At 33.2% G+C, this 27,194-nt stretch overlaps 3 protein-coding genes and 1 pseudogene across 6 annotated transcripts; 2 read left to right on the forward strand and 2 right to left on the reverse strand.

Annotated features, from left to right (window-relative positions):
- Positions 1–5,463: 5,463 nt before the first annotated feature.
- Positions 5,464–10,320, forward strand: LOC111304929 (SNF7 family protein). 2 transcript variants are annotated; one of them, XM_022901977.2, is made up of 9 exons: positions 5,464–5,599; positions 7,661–7,864; positions 7,940–7,999; positions 8,084–8,254; positions 8,347–8,529; positions 8,616–8,746; positions 9,209–9,377; positions 9,593–9,722; positions 9,875–10,320. In XM_022901977.2, exons 2-9 carry the CDS (start codon positions 7,673–7,675, stop codon positions 10,135–10,137), a joined length of 1,299 nt encoding a protein of 432 aa, XP_022757712.1. In that variant the 5' UTR covers positions 5,464–5,599; positions 7,661–7,672; the 3' UTR covers positions 10,138–10,320. The 2 variants fall into 2 exon arrangements, with proteins under 2 accessions (XP_022757712.1, XP_022757711.1); XM_022901976.2 differs by having other exon boundaries at positions 5,489–5,599; positions 9,206–9,377.
- Positions 10,321–10,719: 399 nt separating this feature from the next.
- LOC111306394 (pentatricopeptide repeat-containing protein At1g11290, chloroplastic-like) lies at positions 10,720–12,817 on the forward strand (annotated as a pseudogene).
- Positions 12,818–12,962: 145 nt separating this feature from the next.
- LOC111304928 (uncharacterized) lies at positions 12,963–16,830 on the reverse strand. The gene is made up of 8 exons (XM_089750781.1): positions 16,660–16,830; positions 16,238–16,442; positions 15,104–16,139; positions 14,904–15,011; positions 14,746–14,811; positions 14,541–14,606; positions 13,970–14,448; positions 12,963–13,508 (listed from the first exon to the last, which is right to left on the reverse strand). The coding sequence occupies exons 2-7, from the start codon at positions 16,306–16,308 to the stop codon at positions 14,038–14,040; spliced, it is 1,758 nt and encodes a 585-aa protein (XP_089606907.1). The 5' UTR covers positions 16,309–16,442; positions 16,660–16,830; the 3' UTR covers positions 12,963–13,508; positions 13,970–14,037.
- A 2,194-nt stretch (positions 16,831–19,024) lies between these two features.
- LOC111304927 (meiosis-specific protein ASY3-like) lies at positions 19,025–26,060 on the reverse strand. Of its 3 annotated transcripts, XM_022901971.2 has the most exons (11): positions 25,829–26,060; positions 25,128–25,185; positions 23,245–24,768; positions 22,990–23,143; positions 22,156–22,293; positions 21,997–22,066; positions 21,741–21,890; positions 21,609–21,667; positions 21,085–21,219; positions 20,368–20,459; positions 19,025–19,307 (listed from the first exon to the last, which is right to left on the reverse strand). In XM_022901971.2, exons 2-11 carry the CDS (start codon positions 25,158–25,160, stop codon positions 19,239–19,241), a joined length of 2,424 nt encoding a protein of 807 aa, XP_022757706.2. In that variant the 5' UTR covers positions 25,161–25,185; positions 25,829–26,060; the 3' UTR covers positions 19,025–19,238. The 3 variants fall into 3 exon arrangements, 2 of the variants coding, with proteins under 2 accessions (XP_022757706.2, XP_022757708.2); XM_022901973.2 differs by lacking the exon at positions 22,156–22,293 and having other exon boundaries at positions 25,829–26,045; XR_016331517.1 differs by lacking the exons at positions 19,025–19,307; positions 21,609–21,667 and having other exon boundaries at positions 25,829–26,045.
- Positions 26,061–27,194: the final 1,134 nt, after the last annotated feature.

Consider the following 27,194-nt stretch of genomic DNA (forward strand, 5'->3'; position numbering starts at 1 on the left):
CAGGTGAAAATTTTCTTTAAATTTGTCCGAAATGATGAAATAATTTAAATGAAATTTTAATAAAAAGTAATTGTATTTTCTTTTAAATAAAAAAAGTTTGGTTGAAAATATTTGCTAATTATCAAAGGATGAGAATCTTAAAAATTTCAATGGCAAATTTTTTAAGAATTCTCTAGATCAATTTTTTAAAAAATTTATCCCAAATGTTGGAAGAATTTAAATAAAAATTCAAAAAAATAATTATCATATTATTTTATTTTCAAAGATAAAAGACAAAAAAATATATATATTTTTTTAGATAGACCCAAATGATGAAAAATTTAGAAATAAAACTTTAAAAATTTTTCTAAATTGGCCCAAATAATAAAAAATTTAGAAATAAAACTTTAAAAATTTTTCTAAATTGGCCCAAATAATAAAAAATTTAAAAATAAAACTTATAAAATAAAAAATAAATTCTAATGATGAAATTTTTAGTAATCACAAATTGATGATTATCTAAGAAATTTTTAGGTGAGAAGATATTTTTAATTTGGCCCAAATGGTGAAATAATTAGATATATTTACAATAAAAAATCAAAATGAAAAAAATAATGATTAAAATTTTTCAACAATTGAGCTTCTTCAAGAAAACAAATAAGATTCTTGAAAACTCTTGAGGTGATAAAGTATTTTTAAAAGTTCGATCAGATTGATAGAGAATTTTAAAAGTTATTTTCAATATTTAAACATTAAAATTAAGACTATTAGCATTAAGACCTAAGGATAATTTAAAATAAAATAGTGCCATCATTTGAATGGATATGTGAGAGTGCTATAACCTTCTCCATATGTAATCAAATTTTCAAGCTCTGTTCTGATTAGTGACTATAATCTATTCTTTTAGGAATCTTTAGTCAACCTCAAAAGTTTTTTAAAAAGATAGATTTATTAGATGACTAATCATACCTAATTAAAAAAGATTGGTGACGACTCATCTTGTTAAATCTAACTATAAATTTATTGATTTATACGTTAAGACAATCCTAGAATAGTCTTGTTGAATAGTTTTTTACTTATTTTTTATTATTGTTTATTATTATTCAAATATTGAAATTTTTTTAAGTTATTTCCCACATTTTTTTATATAACTTAATAAATTCTCTCACCTCATGAGTATTCAAGAAATCACTTATTTTATTGAAAAGACTCTGTCGTCGGATTTATTTTAATTTTTTGAAAGTAGATTATAATTTCCTTATATCGAAACTTATGGTATGAAAAAAAAATTTAAAGAAAAATCGCTACTTGTGATTCCTCCTCAATTTTATTATCAACGAAAATTTTAATTTATTTAGGAATGTTTATTTGTTGTTTGTTTTATTAATGAAAAAAATTTATTGGTTAAACTCTCAAAATATTTTCTATACTTTTGGACTATTTTGAGAAAATCTTTTGTTTAAAAAATTTTGATAAAGTCATCACTCGTGACTTTTATTCACGTAAAATTTTATTTATTTTGACAAATTTAGTATTTTATATTTTATTACTTTTTACTAAAAAGATTTTCAAAAATTTTATTAACACTTTAGGCAAAGTTTTGAAAAAAATATCTTTTTTAGAATCACCACTTGTGATTTTGTTTTTGTTATAATAATAATAATTATAATTATAATTATAATTATAATTATTATTAAATTTTCTATTTATTTAATTCTTGCTATTTACTTGAAATAAATATTATTGTTATTATTTTATAAAAAATTCTAAAATATTTTCAACACTTTTAAAATATTTTAGAAATTTTCTTTGTATATAAAAAAATCACCAATTATGATTTCATTTTTATTAATAATTTTTTATTTTTTATTATTAATATTTTTTTTGCTTTAAAGATTCTAAAATATTTCTAATACTTTTAGAATATTTTAGAAAATTATTTTGTGTAAATATTTTTAATAAAATCATCACTTGTGATTTTATTTTTTATTCATATTTTATTTATTTTTCATTATTCATTTTTTATTCATTCATTATTTTAAATTATATATTTATTATTAGTGTTTTTATTTTTTTATCATTATTATATTTATTTTTAAATATCCTAAATACTAAAAATAATATAAAATAAAACAAATGGAGTAATTAAAAAAAAAAACCAATTTTTCACTAGTCAAAGGCGAGTCAACATTGATGGTCCATTCTCAATCTAAAATGGTTTAAGACGAATTCGTCTGGCGATTCAGTAGTCTAGCACCGATTCAAGTGAATCAAATCAAAGTCAACAACAATCGAGTCGGGTGTGTGAACTTTGAGTCAAATTTGGGTCCACACGTGGATTCCCTCTGTCTTAAACGACATCATTTTGTAACTTTTTTTTTTTGCAGCACTACAAAATGCCTAATTTTTTTATTTCATTTTCTTCCTTCTCTGTTTTTCTCTAACTTATCTATTACTCATATGCTCTTTTTCTAAAAGAAATCTAGGTTCCAGCAACTCCTGCCGTAGCCACCACCAGTGTCGTCATTGATGCCAATACATCGTTGACGCCTCTCAAGAGTGGTCGAAAAAATTTTAAAAAATCACCGAAGACTCCTTTCAAAAAATTTAATACAAATCTTTTACTGATTTTAAAAAATTATAAATAATGATTTATAGATAGAATAAATAAACATATAACAATGTAATTTTAGCTATTTTTAAGTTATAATAATGCATAAAATTTAAATTTAAAATCACAAGATATAAATTGACAATTTTAATTTGGGGTTGACTTTTATATATATATATATATGTATATATATATACACACACGCACACTTAATATTAAAAGAATCCCTGAATTCTTATATATATACACACACTTAATATTAAAAGAATGCTGAAGTCTTATATATTGAACGGTCTCATTTTTCTTAATTTGATGGGCTTTGAAATATAAAAATTTGGGTTGTTTTTGGGCTGGGCTTTTGTTTAGGAGGATTTATTGTTGTCTACATAAGCTATGAGGAGTGTCTTTCTTTTTTTATTTTTTCGTGTAAATTTATAATCTATAATCTATAACTATATATTAAAAGTATCCCTAAGAGATTAATTGCTTGAAAACTCTTAATATTTTAAATTTACTATTTTACTCGTTAATTAGCATAGTTATTACATTGAATTCATGAAGGTTTTAGAATAATATTGGTAGTATGGTGATTAATGCTTGTAAATTGAATATTTTTAAATTAAAATTTATATAAAAAAATTAAAAACTTACATGAAAAACAAACAAAAACAAAAAACAGATTAAATTTTAAAAAATATTTTGATAAAAAAAATTACTTTTAAAAATAAAAATAAAAAATTCAATAACATCAATAAAAACAAATGCAAAGACTTTTTTTTTTTTTTTAATAAGTAGCGTTTTCATTGTCTAAGAAGCAGTAAAAAGTTTTTTTGAACTTTTTTACTGCCACAAATTTCATATTTCAAATTTCTAAAAAAATTTAAAAAATTTTTCATAAGAAATATGCCTCATAAAATAAGAAAAGTAACATAGAAAATTAAAGATAAAATCTGAATTTTTTTAATTCAAAAGATTAATTTTAAAAAATTTAAACAATATAAACCACTAGCAACAAAATCAATAAACAAAATTAACAATGAAAGAAAAATCTCACAAAAGTTCTTAGATCTGAAAATTTTGGATTTTTATATTTAAAAACAATAAAAAAATTTTCTCACCACAAGTAACAAACCCATCAACACCATCAACTAATAAACACTAAAAACCAACAAGAAAAAAAAATAAAGAACTTAGATTTGAAAATTTTTAAATATTATTTAATATTAAATATTAAATAATAAAATGACATTCTCGATTAAATTTGGGTTTTGGCTTATAAATTTAAGTCAAGCCAAAAAATAATTTGTCTTGAAATGTGGGTAGAAAAAAAATTTATATCCAAGTAAAATTTTTTTATTTTTCCCAATTGATCAATGCTCAATTTTTTTTAAGAGAGTTAGATCATTTTAAATGTATAATTTTTTATTTGATTATTATTTACTATGTTTCATTGGACCTTATAATTTAAATTAAAATTTTGTTGGATTTACTAAATAAAAGTGGAAATTAACAAAAAAAAACCATAATAAAATTATTGTTGAAAATTTCTTAATAATAAAATTTTTTTAAAAATTTGTTGGGTCATTTTTAAAATGGAATTAAAATGAGAAATAATACAATTGGAAGAGACCTGAGAATTGTTCCAACACATTAGGCAATTTAAAAATATTAATAAAGAAAAATATAGAAATAGTAAAAATAAAAAATATTAAATAAGATGAAATATACAAAAAAAAATTAAAAAGACAATCATACAAATGACATGAAATAATTAAAAAAAATGCAAATGACAACTTTTTTAAAAATAAAAATTCTTTAGTTAAGAGATTTTAGAAAATTCTATTATAGAGAATTTAAAATATTTTATTTTTATTAAATAAAATCAACAAATATCAACATACAAAATAAATAGACAATGAAAAAATAAATACGAATTATAAAAATAATGTATTTAAATTTCAAGTGCTAATTATATCATTATTTTTTATTTAATATTATATTATTCTAATTAATTATTACTATACTAAATAAATTGATCCAGTGCAAAGCAGGATTTTTAGATTTTTACGCTACTATATATATATATATATATATATATATATATATATATATATATATATAGACACTTTGGAGAAACCAAAGCCTCCTCTAGCTACACCGAGAAACCGCTATTGATTTTTATGATAAAAGTTAAACACATTTAAAGTAAAATATTTAATATTTGATTTTTTTATTTCAAATTTATTTTAAATAATGTAATAAAAATTTTGACTAGTTTCACAAATTCTATACAAACTCTCGTTCTTTCCAATATCTATCCAAACTAAATGCCAAACAATTGATAATTAGTTATTTAGATCAGTTTTAACTCTACTAGGCCTAGACTCAATAAATGAAAAAAAAAAAAAAGAATAGTAATTAATAATCCCAAATTAAAAAAAAAAAAAGGTCTGCCGGCAAACGCCGCATAAGACGTCCGCCAACTTGTAAATTGAATTGAAAACAAAGAGAAGTCAAACTCAACGAAACCGCCGACCCACTCTTGACTCATTCTCCTCCTCTTTCGTTTTTATTTTTTTTTATGCCCTAATATTCCTCTTTGTTTCTCTGACTATTTCCCAACCCACACTGATACCAATAAAATCCCCGTCTTCCATAAACCCTGAAAAGACAAAAAAAAAAGAAAAAATGGTAACCGTTTGCACCAAAGAAGACGTGCAAAAAGTTCTTTCTGACAAAATAGCCAAGCTAACGGTTAATGTAGAAGATAAGGAGTGCAAAAACGAAACAGCTGAAGCAGTTGGTGACAGTGAAACGTGTAGGACTCCAACTGCTAAAGAGCATCGGATTCCCGAACCCTTGTCCTGCCCTCCAGCCCCAAGGAAACGTAAGGGTTCTTTCTCTGTCGACAAAACTGAGCCTAAGAAGACTGTGGATGACACCGAGATTGAGACCATATTTTCCGTTGATCAGGATCCGGCGTCCAAGACATCTTCCAGGCAGTGAAGGGTTGGCTTCTGATTCTTTTCTTTTAATGTACTAGAATTCACAGGAGTTTAGAGATATTGATTATTAGATAGGACAGAACTAAGTCTAGGCCTTCAGGGAATTCTTGTAATTAATGATGATATAATGCAAAGGAATATAGAGTTTAGGGATATCTGATTGTTAGCTAGGAAAAACCCAGTTCAGGGAATTCTTAGAAAGATTATATAAGACAATGGAATAGCAAAGTGTAAAATAGACAAGGCATAAAAGGCTTTAGAGGCGTTAGTTTGAACATGTTTTTAAGTTTGTTGCGTTAGCAAAAAAGTTAGGATTCTATCTGATCTCTCAACTTCTTTCAGAATATACTGTCGTTAATCAATGCCTAATGATTGTTATTGTGTATGCTCTGATTTGTATACTAATATCTTGATTCGATCTCAATTGGTTAATAAAGGACTAGTTGACATGTTGATCAAACTTCTAGGTTGTAGTTTCAATTAGATTTAGTTGCTTAATGATGCTTAAGTAGATAACGATAATTAAGGATAGATTAAAAATTAAAAAAAAATATAGTTGGTGAATAATTATATTAGAGAGGCAGGAGAGCATTAGGGTAGGACCATGTTAATTGGGAATTGAGAAATCAAAAGTAGGCCAACGTTGAGTTTGGTATTGCAATCGCAATTGCAAGGCTCAATTTTTTACTATTAAGATTGAAAACAAATTCACCACAATCGAGATTTTCAATTGAAATTTTGTATCTTATTTATGTATTTTTACAATCACATTTAGAGATTGCAATCAAAGATAATTCAATCGCAATGCCAAAAACTAGGCTCCAAGTCCGATGATTATTAGTCTATGAGGCTGCATTGCTGCAATACCAACTTTTGTAGAGAAGCCTAATTGTAGGTCAAATTCTCAGTTATTAAAGTACTCTTAGCACTAAACAGTTGCATATTAAGCAAACAATTAATAAATCGATTACAGTGTTAGTTAGCATTAACCACGGCCTCTAGTATGCCTGAAATGTCCTGAATCCTCACCCTGGATTGTGGCTGTAAGGAAAGGTAGTCAATCCAACCGATTGAAGCTGCCAGGGATGAAAATGTTGGCATTTGAAGCTGCACACCATCTTTGAAGCTCTGTTTGTGCCTTAAAAGCCTCCTTTCCATGGATATAGCTTCTTCCAAAAGCAGTTTGTCCAATTATACCGGCTGTTAACTTTCGAAATTCTTCGTTGATCTCTATATTTGTACAGTTGTCCTCAGCTATCTCAGCTTTATTTCCACTCCTCAAACATGGATAGTGAACATTCTACCATTTTCTTCAACTTCTTTATCTGATCAAGAGAACCCCTAAGGAGAGAGTATGGCCGTGGCCCTGTGACTCCTCGCTTCTTGAAGCTTTTCGTCAAGGCATATGGCCTCCAAACAACAATCTTAAACACTTGACAAATATTGGAGACTAGAACAACCGCCAAAGCAATTTTCAACGCCAAACATAACCCATCCTCAGTCTTTTCCTTTGATTAGTTAAGTTTGGGGTTGGGGAAAAGGTAAGATTGTCTTGGTATGATGTCAGTTGCTAGCTAGTGTTATGCGGCTGGTTGTTATAAGATGTGGTGACCGCCTGAAAGCGTCGATTGTTTCTAGAATTTATTACTCCTTTCATTCCATGGATCATATATTCATAAAGGATGGAAACGTGGAGGAGAATAAGGTCACCGCTGAGACAAGAAAATGGAGCAGACATGGCTATAATGAAGCTGAAGTGCCGACTTGTTTTGATTGGTCCAATCTTTCCTTTTAAAAAAAAAAAAAAAGCTCTCATGGTTCTCAGAAAGATATATGGGTATTGGCAAAAAAAAAAAAGGCCCTAGAAGATTACATTTGGGCTTGGACTTTCGTTTAGTACTGGTTCACAATCAGAACCGCTTTTGGATATTTTCTTTTTAATTTTAATGAAAATTTGAGAGGAAATTGTGAAACTTTTTTTAAAAGGAAAAAAAAGAAGACAAAAACCCTAGTTAAACGAAGCGTTGGGCGTTGGGCGGGAGTTTAATTGAAATTCGATTTCCAGTGGCTGGAAAAAATGGATTTGAAATCTGTAAAGGAATTCATACGGGAAGACGTAGCCGATTGGGACGACGAATTGATCGCGACGGCCCGATTCAAAGCGTTTAGCGGTCAAAGATCCGATTGGGAACCCAAATTCCAATTCTGGAAAGATTTGATCGTCAAAATCTCCCGCCACTTTGGTCTCTTTATCATTTCACCTTCCCAGGTTTCTAATTTTCTACTTGTTTTTCACTTTTCCAATTTATCTTTTTATTTTACTCATTAATTCGTTTACTTGAAGGTTAAAAATGAGTGGTTTTCTCGAGGAGGCTTGACTCCTTTGTGCATTGGTCACGTACTGGTGAGCTAAATTTTGTTTTTTCTTTTTAAAAATAGATTTTTGTTTGTGGAATTTTTGGGTTTAATTTTTTTGTCAAAATTTCAGTTTATAATGTGTAATGAAGGTGAAATAATCCGAAATTCGGACTTGGCGGATCCTTTTAGCGGGAGAATATCTCAGTTATTTTGGAAAGTGAAAGGTTTGTTGAACAGATCAACAATGACTGCAGAAAGTATTCTTCTTGAAGATCATGTCGTTGTTACAACATTATTGAAGGTTTTTGTAATGCAAGATGTTTGTGACAGGTACTATTTTCGATTATCTGGTAATGTCGGAATATTAAGTTGTTTTAATTTGATTGTTCTTAGGAGAAAGCTGATGAGGTAGTTAAGGGTTTGTCTGAAAGTCACTGGACTTCGAATTGCATTGTTACGAGGAAAAAATTTGAGAGCATGTGCGGAGGACCAGAGGAATCTTATGCAGTGTTGAGTTATTTTTCGGGGTGCGGGAAAGGACAGTATCTCTCAACCAAGAAGAAGGAATTAATTGAGGTGTATTTCTTGTTGTCTCTATAAACCGGCATCAGTTTTACGTCTTTGCTAATTTCGGTTCTTATGAGTAATTAGATTTACTGCAGGGCATAAAAGTTTCCCTTTCATCAGCAGCTGTTTCCAGTGTCTCAAGTTTAGATTTTGACACTCTCCACCTGATTTGGACTCAAGAAAAACTTCAGCAGCAACTTGATGTAATTGATCGACGTTGGGAAATGTAATTTTTTTATGTCTATTACTTTTCTCATATGTTGAACTTTTCTTACTTGAGAGTCCACGCCTACAAATATGTGGAATTATGATTGAGACATATGAGTAGATTTATGGTGGCGTAAAAACATTGATAAGGAGTTCACATTCCCATGAACTTTGTCTAGCATCAAACGGTTGCTCTGTAGAGATATGAAATGTGTCTTCGTGGGTAATCTTTGATTAAACCATTTAGGACACTAGCGAGCTGCACTATGCCATCTGGTTGGAAAATGTGGTTAAATTTCTTTTCAACCACAAACAATTCAGAAACAATCAGCTGGCAATATGCATAGCATAGACAGTATTGATTTTAAAACCACATTTGCATCTATTCTCTTATAGGTGGTTGATTTCTATTATGCACAGAGTGTGTCTAAACTCTAAAGTCAAGTTATACTAGTCTCAAGGTTGAGTTTATTCTTAGCAGGTCAAGACAATCAGCATTAACTTCTTTGAAGTCTGGGAACAAGAAATTGGCCCTGAGGCAAGCAAGGGAGATGAAGTTGGCTACTGTGAATAGAGAAAAATGCACCTCACTTCTGAACAGAGTGGAGGAAGTCTTGAGTGTTATTGCAAATGCTGAATCAACAAAAAAAGTCAGCAAGTCTAACTTAAAATTTCCCTTTTATGCTATAAACATAACATATTTGAGCTGCTTATTCCTTTATGCTTCCAAAACCATGCCAGGATGGTAAAACTTGCCAATGAAAGTGAGCTTAATGACTTGTTTAAGCTCTCAAGAAAGTTTGCTTACAAAATTTCTGCTGCCCAACGGTAGTTAATAAGCTGATTCATTATTCTTTGAGGGCAGGTGACTGAAGCAATCCAGATTGGAGCGCGAGCAATAAAGGAAAATAAGATCAGTGTGGAAGAAGTTCAACTCTGTTTAGAAGAGCTTGATGAGAGCATTGATTCGCAAAAGCAAGTTGAAAAGGCCCTAGGTATTTAGATATTTATAAACCATCCTTCTTTACATCGTTGTAATTAGTGGGAAATGCCAATTGGTTGTCATTAAGTTTCTGCATGGTGTTGTGTCTTGGTAATATATTGTTACTTTATTCTTGTGTTACAAATTCTCCTTTAACTGTTGCAGAATCAGCTCCGTACCTGGATGTTGAGGATGAAGATATTGAAGAGGAATTCGGAAAACTGGAGCTGGAAGTTGGAAGTGAAAACCTTAAAGATCTGATCCCTGAAGCTGGTCTCAGTGGTACAGCTGGATCAAATGAATCATTGGCTGATGCTCTGTCAAACCTAAAACTAGTGGATGCTCCAACCAAGGGATCAGCAATTCAAAACTCTGGGATACCAGCTAAGAACAAGGAATCAAAGAGCCTGATTCTTGAAGCTGCATAAATACAAATCCTGTTTTGAATATGACCATATTGTGATAACCATCACTGAGATAATGAATACTGGTTTACTAGTCATTCATTTGAGCAGTTGGCTTCTTTGTACATATAAATATATTTGTAATGCAGAATATGTACATGGAATGATGCTTTTGAACTTGTATCTGATACTATGCCCATTGTCCACCGCCCACTGTCACCAAATATTTTCTGTTTATTATTTTAGTCATTTGTGGACTCGGATGCTTTAGCTTGATCACTGCCTTTGTAATTTTGTTGAAATAATCAACAGCAACACCAGAGGCTAATTGCTTTACGTTGCTTAAGCAATCCAACAAGCCAGCAAGAGGTAGAGCTCCTATCATATTAGTGGACTGCAAAAGAAAACTGTTCTATACATTACATGGAAAGCTACCATTGAAATAATGACAATGTTATAAGCAGCCTAAGCTGTCTGCTCTCACACCGCCATTTCTTCCTCATAAAATGCTAAAACAATTTCATGTTCTGATTTTGGCACATTTACGCAATCTTTAAAAAATGCTAGTTCTCCATCATCACGCCTTGAAATTGGACTATCCCTTATTATAGGCAGGCCAATTTCAACTCTCTTAACCAAAATCCAAGCAAAAACCCGTCTCATAAATCCACTGCTCAAGCCAACAACACCTTTCATCTCACGAATAGCTCTTCTTTGCCAGAGTTATTCAGTTATCAAAATCTTTTGCATAGCTCCCTATTATCTCAATATAAGTCACCATCGAATCTTTCTGAAGCCAAAAGATTGCATGCTCTTTTGATTATCAATGGATTCTTTAACTCCAGCAATGCTCATAGGGTCCTTGGTTCACAGCTTGTTAATGTTTATGTCACCTTTGGCTGTTTACAAGATGCACTTGTTGTGTTTGATAAGCCGCCCCAAAGGAGTAACCTTGCTTGGAATGGAATCCTTAGAGGTTTTCTTGATATGGGTCGTTTTTTCAAAGCAGTTGAATTATGTCACTTGATGATTAGTCAAGAGTTTATACCTGATAATTTCACTTACCCACTTGTTTTGAAGGCTTGTACTGAGTTGAATGATCTTGAAAAAGGTAAGAAGATCCGGGATTTTATTCTGTGGAATGAGAGTCATTATGATATGAAATGCAATGTTAATGTTGGATGTGCCATGATAGATATGTTTGCCAAGTGTGGAAGTCTAAGTGAAGCACGGCAGATTTTTGAAGGAATGAGAGAGAAAGATATAGCTTGCTGGAGTGCACTGATCTATCGGAATGTGCAAAGTGGAGAGTGATTTGAAACATTGTCTCCGTTTAAAAGTATGGTGTTAGAAGGGCTAAGACCTGATTCAGTTATTATGGGAGCCATTCTTCCAGCTTGTGCCCGACTGGAAGATATTAAAATGGGAATGACCCTTCAAGGATTAGCTACAAGGTGAGGTGCTGAGAGTGATTTGTATGTTTGTAATGCTCTGATGGATATGTTCTGTAAATGCGGTGCCACTCATTTTTGCCTACTGAAATTATTGAAGCACGGAAAGGAGATGCATGGTTATATCCTAAAACAAGGGTTTGAATCAGTTATTGTGGGAGCTGCACTGATTGAAATGTATACCAATCGTAAATCAATGACAAAAGCAGAGCACATTTTTAGGGTAATGTCAGACAGGGACATTACATTATTGAATTCAATGATGGTAGGATATTCTTTTAATGGTGAGTGAGGTTGATACTGCATTTCAGATTTTTCAGAGAATATGGGATTTCAATCTCAGACCAAATTCCATAGCCCTGGTCAGCATTCTTCTGATTTGAACAAAAATTGGACCTCTTAAATATGGGAAAGAAATCCATGCCTATGCAATCAGAAGCGGTCTTGGAACAGCAGTCTCTGTTGAAATTCTCTAATAGATGTGTATTGCAGATGTGGGAGTCTTGAACTTGGAGTAAGTGTTTTCAATCAAATGAAAGAAAGGAATATTGTGACATATAACATAATAATCTCTGCTCATGGGATTTACGGATTTGGAGAACATGTTTTTCAATTCTTTGAGCAAATGAAGGAGGCAAGAATTAGACCCACTAAAGTCATATTTATTGCACTCTTGACAGCATGCAATCAAGCTGGTCTAGTTGATAGAGGCTGGCCATTGTATCATTCTATGATATATAATTATAGTATTGCACTGGACATGGAACACTACTCATGCATTGTGGACCTTCTTGGTAGAGCAGGACACCTTGATGATGCATATGATCTTATAAAAAAAAATGCCAATAGAACCAGACAAGAACATTTTGGGAAGTTTACTTGGTGCCTGCAGAGTTCATAATAAGATTGAGCTGGTAGAGTATTTAAAGAAGCTTATTTGACAGAAAGATCTCAAAGATTTAGGCCATTATGTTCTGTCATCCAATATATATGCTTCCAAAGAGACCTGGAACCAGCTGGATTGAGGTAGTTTCGAGGATTTATATGATCCATGCTACACAATCTAAATTAGGTAAGATTCAAGACATTCTGATGAATTTTGATGTTGGCTGAAACTTTTAATGATTCAATGGGCACAAGTTAAGCAGATCACCGTGGAAGTTGGAAGTATCAACCTCCAGCAGATTTCAGGGTGGACGATGATTCAAAAGGTTAAAAAACAGGTGAAGAATCCACATCTGAGAATGATTTAAGAAGGATTAATTAATTTGAAAAGTGGCGAGTTTGGTACAGTTGCTGTTAGCTTGGTTGCTGCAGCTAAGGTTCATGTACAGACTAAATACTTTTGGTTCCAATTAGAAATTTAATGAAATCTTGTTTTGCTAGATTTAAATGTTTACCAACATTATAACTTTTTTTCCCTTTTATGTATTCATTTATTTATTTTGTTGTATGAAAGCAGGCTATATACACAAACTGTTCGTCTGACTACAAATCCAAAGTGAATCATCACTATGTTTATTAGTATTCAGCTAAAAAAACTCTCATGTTGGAAGGAAAAAGTCTAAACTGCTGCAAAATGAAGTTAGTATATTCCCGTGGTAATGTAATGATATGAAAAGCAGCAACCTGATGCAAACCACTACTGGAATTTACTGTGTTTCCTCCGGAAAAGGGGTCACTCATCACCTTGGCTTTTCAGAAGTATATCTAACTTGATCAGGCCTGCTAATCTTTGCTGATAAAGGGGTCCTCCTATATACGCCTCATTCCATGACTGTAATACTCCATTTTCAAACATTGGATCCAGTCGCAGTTGTCCATAATTGAATCAAAGGCAGAAACAAGCCAATACATGAAGAAACGAGAGGATTTTTACGTTTTAAGGGTGTCCCATCTCGTCCACTAGTTCATAAAAATTATAGAAATTTGGCTCCTGCGAAGCTGCAAATAATTGTTATTAATAGTTAGCTTCTCAAGTTTTGTGTTTATAAAGGAGCAAAAGCAACATGAAAAATTGAAACCACGAAATCTATTGGCAATAAAACAGGAAAAAAAAAGATGAAGAATAAATTATATACCATATGATAGACTACAAATAAAAACCATTGCAAAATTTAAATGAAGAATAATAAACCAATGAGATAAAAATTAATTATTTTACCTTTTTATATGCATGGTTATATTATTTTGTATGAATTCGGTTATGGTTTCCTCTTGATTAGATTTACACCTTTATGTCTGAAATACAAACTGACGACATGAGTTATTACATGTTTTTCTATTTTTACTTTCATTTTTAGTTTAAATTTTTTGAAATTCTACTTTCAAAAAGAATACACTATATATCAAAATATCAGAAGTATTATAAGAGAATAAATTTTCTAAATGGCAAGTGGGCAAACCTGATGATAGGAGATCTGGGGTCTTTGGAACTTTCGAGAATTGATTCGCTCTGCAGTAATTTTTTGAGTTAATGTGCTGGATCTGAAACCTTTGATGTAGATTGGGGAACAGTAGCAACTGGAATTTTCACTTGCACAGCATCAGCTTGAGATACCCCAGGAATTTGGAACGACTGTGGGGAAAATGTTCCAGCCAAAGATACAAAAGGTGAACGTGGCATGGACATTAATAACACCTGACCAGGTAAACCAAGCATATTGAGTCTAGCTTCTGCGATCCCAGGCAGAGCTCCAGCTCCAGCTCTAGATATTAGTGAAGTTGGGAACTGTGCTGGGCCGCAGCCGAGGCCCATTTGCATTCCCATACCCATCCCAACAGCCATGGGAGAAAAGCCACCCAAATGTTGTGCATTTATATGTTGCATTGCCGAAGGTAACATCATTGAAGGCGTATAAACCCTAGTTCCCATTGACATCAGCTGTCCCAAGAAACCATGATTAAGGTCTAATTTGATATTTGAATCTAACAGAAGCCATATATAATTTGTAATGGAAGAACTGGAAAGGCTACCTGAGCTTGGAACTGGAGGGTCTTTAAATACTCAATTGCCTCATCAAGCATTGAAGCTTTGTCCACCTAAAAAGGTCATACACGTAGGAAGAGTAATCAAGAGAGAGATCGAGGTTAGATAAGTGTAGAAAGTTTGGAAAAATGGATTGGAAGAGTGACTCGATTTGGTTGTTGACAAAGTGATACTGTGACGAAGAGTGCTAACCTTATTACAGTTGGGTATGAGCTCTTGCAATTCACGCATCTTCTTGTTGATTTTATCTCTTCGCCTCTGTGAGCAGAAAATACCCAACAGCTTATCAGATTTCATTTGCAACAAAGGCCTGCCTTTGTACTTAGTTTTTAGCGGTTGGCTGCACTTACCCTTTCAGATATACTGTGAACTTCTGCTTTTCTCTTAGTCTTAGCACCTTTTCTTCCCTGTGCTGGTGCAGCTTTGATAATGCCCTCGGGTTCTTCCATTGCATTATTCTGCAATATGAGTATCGTTAGAATTAAAGGGGAAAAGCTATCAACAAAAATATAAATTCACTAAAAAATATCTTTTGACAAAGATTACATACTTCACTGAGATCAGTGTCTTCATATCTCCTTTTCAAAGTGTACGTTGGACAGTTTGAAGCCCCACGCGAACAAACCGAAGATGATGCAACCATTAGGTCAACAGGTTTTCTATTACCAGGATTTCCCTTAATGGTTGTATTTGGCGCTAAGCTTGAGGATGGACCATGATCCTTAATAGGAAATCTTGTATTTGAAGGGGTATCTTTATAGCCAACGGCTTCGGATTGCTCATCAGGAAGTGACTCTTTTTGAGGCTCAGCATCTGGTGATATTGGCTTCATGTTTCTAGCCATAACATTTCCTTCTTTTTCAAAGGGATTGCTAGTTGGGGTAGCTCCGGCGTTGCCTTCTAAATTCTCATCAACTCCTGCTAAACTTGGACTGCTCGTTGGTCTTGTTGCACCACAGCTTGAATGGGTAGATTTAAGAAGAATTGGAGGTCTTAAGAAGATGGAAAAGTTCACCCTATCACTTTTCTCATCAATCCTTGACTTTTTCTCATTTGATCTCATAAATTTAATAGAAGCTTCATATTGCTTCAAGGAAGACTGAGGTACCTCGCGATTGCTTTGCATAGTTTGCTGTGGAATCTCCTCAGCGAGCTTGGATAGGTAGCTTTGTTTAAAATTTTTGAATTGGCTTACAGGAACGATATTAGAATCTATAAGTTGCTTATCGTAGCTTTTTTTGTTGGATCCCAAAACAACATTGAAACCATCTTCGCACAATTCTGACAATAGTTCCGGGTAACCAATTTGCAGAGAATTATTTATCTTATTCTTATCATGACAGTCCAGTTTAGTCAGACCTGAGAGACCTGATAAGGGATCCCCGAACGTAGAATCTGCAACCCCATCCTTTGATCTATTTGCAGTAGAGGTTTCTCCTTCACGTTGAATTCGAGCCTTAGAAGATTGATCACGAAAATAATCTGAGCATGGGAAATTAGTACTCCTTTTAGTTATCTTGGTCGACAAACGTCGAACGAGAATTTGGCCGTTTTCCCATACCAGCTCCAGGAGATCACGATCACACCTGCGTTAGAAAACTCCGTCAATAGATTCAATACATAAAAGAGAATACTAAAAAAAGAAACACCATAGATATACAGTGCTTTTAACTTGAAAACATACATGGATGCCAAATTAGGCAAGTGGCCTGTCATGCTCGGGGGGATTGATTCAGGGGACTGTTCTTCTGCCATTGTATGAGATCCAGAAAGTGTTTTGAGTTACTGGACAATATTTTTGCCAGGTCCCCGGAAGTTCAACAAATGAACCGTCTGTTTCAATTTTGTTATTACACCTTGGTGTCGAAGCTGAATGTAGTTTACCTAACCTACATCAATAATACTCAACAATGAGATTCTGCCTACAAATTAATGTTAGTATGAATTTGTATTAGTCCTGTCAATCCTCTATTTTCATCTCTAAGAATCATTTTTTTTTCTTCAAATGAAGAACAAAAAACAATGACCAAAACATAGATAGGATTCCCTGAGGCTACCCTACCAACAAGGAAACTCCACATAGGCATGTTTATAAGGGACTCTTACCCGCTATGGCACTCGAAATCCTAGAAATCAACGAAATTGGAAATGCTCCGAAGAAGAGCCTCAAATCAAGCACTGGGAATAGGATGAGTCAAATTCTTTGTAAAACTATTATACAACACCGATAGGACCGTGGGATTGGTAGATTCCTGGGTTGAAAAATGAGGCGTCCACACAATTGAAGCTTGTCCAATCTTAAATATGTTGTTGCGTGGAGGTTAGGTGTCCACACTGGAGAGGGTGGGCCACGATCACTGCCCACCAGCAAAGAAGATATCCTAATAATTTGCTGTTTTAAGAAGCTTGAGACTTTTGGGACCATTGGAATTGTGGTGTCTTAATCGAGGACCCATTCCCCGGAGAAAAAAAAAGGAAGGCAGAATAGAAGCAAAATAGAAGAGAAAGAGATGGTCCTGCTTCGTCGTGATGTACTGATATGAACTGGCTTCCAACGTTTAAATATCTTAGCTAACAATCATACGGTTTCATGTTTAGCCATAGAAGCTATGGAGGTAGCATTTAATTTTTGGCTGGGATTATTGATTCTCAAATGTGCTTGAAATGTTTAGAAATCATGTTTCTTTCAACCCAAGAAATACGTATTTCACACATTCCTACATGAGGATATGAGAATATACACTTGATTCTATGACTATAATATACATTTGATTCTATGACTATTTATCTCATGTACTTAAAAAAATATTGTAATTTGTAAACACCTTGAATTTAAAATATATTTAAAAAACAGTACTAAAATTTTAATTATCTAAATAATTTATTTCCCTTTTAAGTTAAGTTTATACATATTAAAAATATCATCAAATCAAAATTTTAAAAAAATTGGAATGCAAGTCACTCGATCAAAAAGGGTTTGATGATGCATTAATTATTAGTATTAATAATTATAGTGGTTGATTAATTGAAACCCACACCATAAGTGGTTGATGGTAATTGACAATAAGCATGAGGAAAAGCTTGCGAATGAACCGCGAGTGACGATCATTTTCATCATCTTCGTTATCTTGAAATTGAAAATGAAACTTCAAAAATGTGACAAAGACATGGCAAAAATTTTGTTGGAGCCCACCAAGGAATCCAAGACACCCACGTGGACTGGGGGGTCAGGACCAGGACTTGCCACAGTCCTAAGTGGAGCCACCGCCCAGTGGCGACCTGTAATCCCATTGATGAATTAGTTGGTCACTGCCATCGAATCAAATCCTCGCAATAAGGAAGTAAGACTGAAGAAAAAAGCGCGTCCTTCACGTGATAACCTATGGTTCACGTGGCCATATGTTTTCATGTCTTTGTACTTTTTCTTGTATTTCTTTTTTTTAGGTTTAACTTTTCCTCTGCCAGGCAGGCAGCTACAAGGATCGACGAAACAAACCTGTGGCCAATACTTGAAGAAAAACAGACAGACAGCGACAGTGCTATGAAGGGAGGGACTCAGGGCACCACAATGATGAGGAAAATGAAAGTCCCAAACTCAATGAGCATTAAATGGTGTCAGATATAAAACCTAATCCCATGTAGAATATGCCCAAAATTTTAAGTCTTTCGTTTTCGATGCTGGCGTGTCCGCCTGAGAAAACCCAAAAATTTCTGCCCCGCGTCTCTTGTAAATTATAAAGGTGTGTTCAACCTAACAAGGGCGTGTTTAACCGAACAAAGGCATCATATTGTCTCTTTTTTTAATCCCAAAAAAAAAACTATTTTTTGGTTCTATGCTGATGTAAAAGACCACAGTGGTAATCAGTTTCGTTGCATCACAACGAACAGCAGATTGTGGGGCATGGAAAAAGGAGTGGCGGAATAGGGAAAAAAAAAGGAAAATTGAAGACATGTCTCACCGTGATTGTGGTGTATAGAGACTTAACGAAAAACCGTAGTAACAAGACCAGCCCGTGGACTGGAAGATGCTTGTGAGTTTAATAACCCAACACCATAAACACAAAGCCAACAATAAGATTTTTGAGCTTATCGCCCCCACAAATGTTTGCAAATAAGTAATGACAAACAACGAAATATGGAACATTCATATCCGTTTCATCCAGTACCCCAAAAGAAAATTGCACTATCATTTTCCTTCATTTAAGGTGCACGTGTAAAAAGAAAAACAACCAAAACTTCAGAAAATACAGGTGGCACCATCTCGGTTCACATATAAATCCAACAAAGAGTTACTACAACGAATAATGTAATTACCTAGAAATCTCCAAAGTGCCTTCTGCATCAAAATCATGTAAATATTTGGAAAAGAGGTCTCATCATTGCGGGCCATAAATCTAATGCACTACAGTCCGAGATTCTTTACATTTTCATATCTAAAAGACTAAAACCAATCACACTACTCAGGCCAACATGGGCATCAAGAACGCATTTCCACTCAAAGAAAAAGTGATATCACCAGTTCACCACTATTGCAGATAAGGTTCTATTGGACAATTGAAAGATGAATAATCAATGGCTAAGTAGAGAACAAGGTATTAGGAAAATGTTAGCACATACAACAATTTACAATGTCAAGTTCTTAGTTCTTCAGATGAGTGAAAGTTGATCTTCATGCATCTGTCAGTTTAGTTTATATAGTCTCTCAAGCACTCTGCTATCACATGTTTTAGCTGGAGCATCTTTTCCCTCGCCGACTGAATTAAATTACAATGTAAACATTCAGTTCTGAAATATAATGAAGAATTTGAGTGCTAAAAGGAATGATCTACAACGACTATCTTAAGTATGAGGAATCAATATAAAGTGGGCAGCAACTCAAGGATCCCAGCCAGACTACAACAAGGTTCATAGGTTCAAGCTTTGCAAGATTGGAGGTGCCAAAAGAGAAACTTATCAATTATCTAGGCTTCTACTTTAAGCAGTTTTTAGTGAGCTAATTCCATACAAGTATGATGTATACTGTGACACCCCAATCTCACATCGGAATATTTTAAGAATCTACTAAAATATAAAGTTAAGATTTAAAACCAAACTTGTGAGGCCCATTTTATAAGATAAAATCGTTAGACTTTCAGGTCAAAATGAATAGTACCTCATAGGTTGGGTGTAAATTTTCACAAATGATATTAGAGTGATTATGAATCGAATAGGAGCTAATTGCTACATCGTGAGAACTACCTCTAAAATCCTACAAGGACTAAGTGCTATAGTGTGTGGTTCTATGATTCCATGTTGAGCTAAATGCTATATCGCGAGAACTACATCTAGAATCCTGCAGGAGCTAAGTGCTATAATATGACGTTCTGTGATTCTGTGTGCTTTGTGTTGAATTTGACGAGAATGTCAAAATTTAACAGTGAAAGTTTATGATATCCCAATCCCAAATCAAGATATTTTAAGAATCTGTCATGATGATATGTAAGTTGAGACTTTATCTCTAACTTGTGAGACACCTTTTATGAGATAAAATTATGAAATTTTTGGGTTAAAACTGATAATGTTTTAGAGATTGGATGTGAGTTTCCACATACACTCAGCAGCACAGACTTCCAAGCCTACACAAATCTACCGTCTAGTGGCTGCCAATTAATGTATCTATCCAACTCACCAAGGTTTGGTAACTGTATGACTATATTCCCAGAACAAGGCATTTGGCCTGTGGATGCCCCACATAATATGCGCATTACACACAGTGCCTGAATTGTAGAAAAGCCAGTGCTAAACTTTTATTATAAACAGAAACGATGAACTTGCCTCATGGACAGCTGTCATTCTTCTTTCGGCATTATTAAGTTGGATTTCAGCTGCTTCTTGCGCATGCATGAGAAGCTTCTGGTGTGATGCTTCTGTAAATATATAAGACAATGAGACAGTCACGGCAATCAGAATACACCAGCATATTATTTAAGCATAACACTGGCTACATACAAGCATTAAAGACTGTCAAACATAATTCTATAACTATACATCGAATTCTAATTTTAAAAGAATTATTTGTCACTTTGCATCTTGATCTGCATTCTAGTTACATGCTTTAATGCTCCAGTATAACCGGTTTTAAAATTTTTCAGCATCCAATAAGTAATTTTAAAATATGAGAATACGGCAGTGAAGGTTTTAAATACTATATTCCTGAATGCAACCACTATCATAGATGATGTCATATCCAAGAACCTCTGGAAAAGTAATTTCTACAAACTGAAATAGCCTTGTTTGAAAAATCATGGACTGAATCAATATCCTGACGTCCCAAGAAATATTCCACATAAAATTATTCTTTATCCACCAATGAAAACTTTCATGAAAATTAGCTTCACCACCACATGTCAGTGACAAGGACAGCATGTGTCTCATACTGAAGCAAATGGTGTCATATTTTTGCTTAAGCTAAAGGAAAACATCCATGAAAACAAGATGCAATAATGCAGTCCTAGTTAAGGAATTTATTCAAAATAAATAAAGTTGCCATACTTTGTTTCTTCATGATTCCCTTTAACTCATTTTGGTGAGCTTCCATCCCTTCAAGGATACTATTGCAGTCCAGAAGATGATGATGGATATCCTCCTTGAACTTCTCAACTATCAGCTTCAACTGTTCTTGTTGCTCTGTTAGAAAGTAAAGCAAATCAAATAGAAAAATCAAGTAAGACCTCCTTGAGAGTTAATTTACTAAGATAAATTATTAAAAACAGAGAATCTGTAAGACCAATAGCACTCGTGTGTCAAGTTTGTTATAATAACACTGCAAATTTGTAAGAAAAGAAAGGTGAAACTGTGTTTCCATGTATACACCAGCATGGCTTGCTTTCAACCACTTATCAGTAATCATGTTTTTCACAGAAAATAGGATCCAACTCATGCTTTTTGTTAAAAGCCTGTGTGTTCAAAGTAATATTCTAATTCATGATAAAAAAATAAGCACTTTTCAAAGCAATTAGGAGCAGATGGCATCTTTATAAGTAAATCAAGCTATCAAGTTAATACAAAACTGTCACCTTGCAATCTTGTTTCCAGGCGTTTCCTTTTTGTTTTACTGACAGTACTCAACTTCCCTCTGAAGAATTACGAAAACCAAAGCTAAGTATCAACGTGACCGATTTGAAAAGCTTTCAGTTTTAAATACATACACATCAGATTCAATATGAGACTCAGCATTCAGCAACATTGATTTAATCTCCTCAGAAATGGACATCAAAATCTCAGTTAACTTCTTTCTAGTTGCTGAATCCATTTTCCATTTAAAGGTTTCCAAAGCCAAAGCAAACAGTGTAATAGCCCTGAAATATTGCCAAGCAAAACTTAAGTCAATCAAGAATAAAGGTGATGATCCACTGACAACATCAGCAAGTATTTCCTAATCTTTGTTTAGATAAAAATGAGGACCTTGTCAATTCATCTTCTTGGTCTTGCTCTGAGGGTTCCTGGAACCAATAACTTTCTCCAATCCCTGCCCCTTTTGAAGAAAACAGAGAAGAATATACTTTAGAAAGAAACTGATGTGAGGATAAGGAGAGCAGTAGATGTTCAAATGTTAAGTTGTGCCTTTTTCAGGGGTTGAGGTGGGACTGAATTCACTAAGTCTGACATCTTCATAGTTTCGAAGCCATTTGATTGGACAATGCACAAATTTTGGTTTCTCAGAAATAACAGTCTCTCGTGAGATCAGCTTTTCTCTGTGACCTTGACAAACCATCAGATAAAGAACCAAAGGAGCATACATTAAAAAGGAAAATTTTGAACAATAAATTAGAAAAAAAAAAAAAACGGAATTAAGAAGAATCTATGCTGATGCATAACACTATACACAATACAGAAAGGTTAGAGCTTGTTAAGTCAATTAAGCTACGAAAATTAAGAAAGACAGTCAACTAGATTAATCAATGAACAACAGCCTAATGTGACAAATACCAAGATTTCTCTCCAAAGTGATAAGTTACCATGAATTTCAGATGCAATAAAGAAGGCTAATAGTTTCATGACATGAATTAAAAGAACTAGGAGCAGTTACAAGGGTGGAGTGGCTTTATGATATGATTTTTGCTCTAAACAGTTTCCTAAAGAGAAAAGAAAATTTCCAATTGTAAAGCCATAAGCAGAGGGTGCAATATCAAGAAGAGAGACCAAAATTAAAACTGCAACTTTCCAATCTTTCTACTTTTGAAACATACAACCATTGATAACACATCAATCAGCAGTAAAAAATCAGGTAGAATGTCTTGTAAGAATGTATGTCAGAAGGCACATATGAACTCTTATCATCCAAGCAATTGATTGTTTAGAAGTAACTGATGGTAAATCATATGTCAAATGGGTTCCTTGGTAAATGTTTGGAAGAATGTATATAGCGTGTCTCAGAAAAGCATTTTCAATAATTACAATCATATCTTCTAATAATGGGTGATCCTTCTTCAAAACTCTCTGAACACCAGTCTTCCGATGATGCCTCAGAATGCTCATTTACTGCATCATTTTTTTCCTTAGCAGGCATTGGATTCCTGAGTGAAGAATTGGTATGCTTCTCCGCATCTTCCTGAAACTCATTGAGGAAGGGCAAAGGCAGAAAAGATAATGCTCAAGTTTAGATATATATTCAACTCCCATATCAGAATACTGAAGAATAGTTAAGGATACAATTGATTGAGCTTGTGCATTGGATTTATTATAAACAGGTCTTGAAGTCTGGAAAGTCCTGAAGATCCGGAAATTTCGTATGGTAAATCCTCTGTCAGATGGTACAGGACTGCAAGCACCTTGCTCTATCTCTGCAGTTTTTGGCATTGCACTCAGAGAAGTAATTAAAATAGGTGTTTTGAATCCTAAAGTTGGACTTTGGAGATCATCTTGTGCATACACAAAATTCCTCAAAGATATGTTATCATAATCTTCTTGTTTATCCCCATTTTTTGGTGACGTTGGATTCTCAAGATTAACCTGCTGGCTTGTCTCGTTGGTCACTGGAGAATGAAAAGAGTCTTTTTCTTGAACCCTTTCAAAGTTTTCTCTCCTTTTCTCACTAAAGGAGACAGGAAGGCTTTCAATCTTGTTACCAAGTATAGAAGTATTCTCTGCAGGCAGTGGTGTTTCACTCCTATAAGTTGATTGGTTTATCTCATCTGTGTTATCCTCTTCAGGAAAACAGATCTTACTTGGATCAATTTTAGATCTTTTCTTCTGAATTGTCATTCTCCAGGACAATGTTGAGCCACTATTGACAGCACCATCTAGCTTTGTAAATCTTCCTTCTCCAAGAGAGAAGATGCTTTCTTGTTGTTTCTGCTTGGAGGATAAACCAACTTTAGTCTTGTCTGGTTGCACTTTGGCTGGAACTGGCTTTCCGGTCGAAGATCGGGTTACTGGCCTCTTAATAGTCTTATCAGAATTTTCTGAATCAGTTTCTATAGTATCTGAATTTTGTCTGGGTTTTACAACCGTGTCTCCCATATGATCAGTGCTTATCTCTGGTTTTAAATTATTGGCATTGACTTCATGAAACTGTGAACTAGATCGCAAACTTTTTGGTGAAGAAACAGTTCCCAATAACTCATGCAGCTTCGTTTTCAAAGTTTCAGTTTGTACGTTTCGTGTTTTATCTGCTTTCTCCTCTAACACCTCTTTATCAAGCCCAACAACTTTCTTTGCATTTGCAAAATTGAACTCCTTCATCCTCTGTGAGTTGCCATCCATCCTTCCTTTCCTTTTGTGGCCATCAAACTTATTCTGCCCGCTACCAACATTCTGTGCATTCAAGGTTTGGTTTGAAAAAAACTGAACTGAATATGTTACTGGCAGATCCTTCACTGCATTATGTTTCTTCTGTCTAGGGTTGGAAGTTTCTTCCGCAAAAGAGGCAGTATCTGGAGCAATAAATTTTTTATTTAAGGATTTAGGAGTAATCCATGGAGACTTAACCTGCTCGGTATCTTCAGTTTGCTTCCTCTTGGAAGTTGTGACAACTTCCATTTTGTTTTTTCCCTCTGTGGAAATTTCAATGCTAGGTTTGATTCTTTCTGCGTTTGGCTGTTTACCCTTGTCTTCCTTGGTTGCTCCAAGGTTTCTCTTAGCTAAAGAGTCTATCATAACTCCTATAGAAATCTTTCTAGATTGACTGGATGGACGATAATTGCTGCCAAAACTTCGACAGTCACTCATTCGATCCTGAAATATAAATTTGCTGGCATCAAACACTAAATTTCTTGCAGCAGTTATTGAGTTGCAATAAGTTACAGGACTCGTAATGCGGTAATAGCAATCCTAGTTCAGTGTTATTAATTTCATATATAAACCAATGAGAATTAAGCTAAATGCATATTCAAAAGTGTCCAAAACCAAGTAACTTGCACATTACAGGAAAACACGACCTACAAATTGCAAGAACTGGGAATGAATCTACTAATAGGATAAACAACGCACATAAATTGAATATAACAGGAAAACTATTTAAGTACCATTATGCTCCATCATAACGACTTAAATCAATGTCATATATTGTAAAACAGGTATTTTTTCCTACTTACTTCTCGTAAACTTCGTCTCACGTCTACTTCCATTCTCACGATTTTAGCTCGGAACAACCTGCAGAGTGAACAACTGAAGTTTAGAAGAAGAAACAAAAAATAAAAGGTACATCTCTAAAACTCTGTTTGGTTACTGAGAAAATGTGAAAAGCAAATTCATAGTTCAACTCCACTATGTACGAATTTTCAAATAATCTTAGGAGATCGCTCCATTTTCTCGTGAGATGCCAGGGTTTTAACCCTTTTTTCTCCTCTGATTTTGTCGTTTTCTCACCAACCAAACAAAAGGTAAAGCAAAGGCAAAAACACCGGATCATCAGATCGAAAAGGAAATTATCAAAAATTAATATATATGCAGCTAAAAAAAAATCCCATGCTTCTATGTAGAAAGATAACAAGAAAACTCAGAAAAACACGAAACGCATATGAAACCCTAATTTATCACAATTACAAGAAAATCATGAACAATAAAAATTAAAAAAAAAAAAAAACAATAGCATAAATTCGAATCCCGAGCGATTCCCGAAACCTCTAAGATCAATGTAGGAAGCAAAATCTACGAAAACGTGAAATTCAATCGAAGAGAGCGCCGCCATAAATTCAAAATAGATTTAGATTTAGATGTAAGAAAACATGAATAACATTTTAAAAAGAGATCTGTTGTGAAATTAATTGAAATTGAAAGAAATGTAATTTCTTACCGGTCACTTTTCACGCTGATAATTAAAAAGCGCTGGGTTTCGATTTTGCTTGGCGACTTTGAACGAGGAAAAATAGAAGAAATAAGGTGAGGTGAAGAGAAAATTAGAGTAGTGGAGTAATAATCGTAGAAGAAAGAATAGGAAGGGAGAGTGGTGAATTTTTGAGTAATTTCTTGCGAATGGGGAAAAGAAGCGGGAAGGGGAAATTCGTTCCAAGACTCTTGAAATTGGAAATGCCAAATTGCAACGTCTTATAAGTATAAATGTACGCAGGGTGCGCCTTGCGCACGTATATGAATTCAGTCAACTGTATAGGTTGACCCTGCAATCAACGTCCTTAATTATAAATGTACTCATTGTGCGCATTGCGCACTATCTGAATTCAGTCAATTGTCGAGATTGCCCCTGTATTCCTTTTCTTATTACTGTCAAGCTTCAGATGTCTTATGGATGAGGCGGCGGCCCACCGAGTCGATTTTCGTCCTCGTGAAAATCTGTTATGAAAATCATAAATTTTCAAGAAAAAAAAAAAAAAAGAATAACCTATCAAGATTTAAAATTTGGGTCTACACCTTTATTGCTCAAAATGTTGGGTTTTTTTTATGCATGTAATTTAGTTGAAAATTTGAAATTGAATGATTTTTTTATTGAAAAATATAATCATTTTATCAACATTCTCATTTAATATACCAAAAAATTATTAATTAAATATTAATTTAAATGATACATACATTGATTAGAATTTTAGAGATGGTAAATTTAAAAAAAAAATTAGATGTTTAATGTCTCAAACTTTTTTTAAATGAATTAAGTAAATAAATGTTGAAGTAAAAATAAAAAATCATAAAAATTTTACAAACTTCAATTCAAACGGTTTGAATTTGAGTTATTAAAATTATGGATAATAAATAAATTTGAACTGAGTTTGAATCTAAGTCTAAATAAAATATTAATAGATTCAAATTTATTAAAATTTGATCTAACCTATAATATAAGTTTCATTTATTGTTTAAATCCACTTAAAGTTGATTAATTTTTTATCTTTAAAAAAATAATAAATGAATAATAATAAATATTACACGTGACAAAATAAAATTTAAAACAAATAATTAATTTAATTTGATGTTTACATTAGATTGGTACATATGAATATTAGTTTGTATATACATATTATTTATTTATTTATTTTTATAATATATTATAAATATAAATATATAAAAATTTATGCGGATCAAACGAATTTGGGCCTATGCCAAAGCCCAGCTCGTTTTTTAAACTTTGGCTAACTATGTAAGAGTAAAGGTCTTTTAAGTCATTACGGATTTTCATGGATTAGAATTAGATTGTTGCTGCCTAATGGTGAATT

The sequence above is a fragment of the Durio zibethinus genome, chromosome 21, assembly GCF_047325235.1.
Source record: "Durio zibethinus cultivar Kanyao isolate XHJ-2024 chromosome 21, ASM4732523v1, whole genome shotgun sequence".
NCBI classification, from domain to species: domain Eukaryota; kingdom Viridiplantae; phylum Streptophyta; class Magnoliopsida; order Malvales; family Malvaceae; genus Durio; species Durio zibethinus.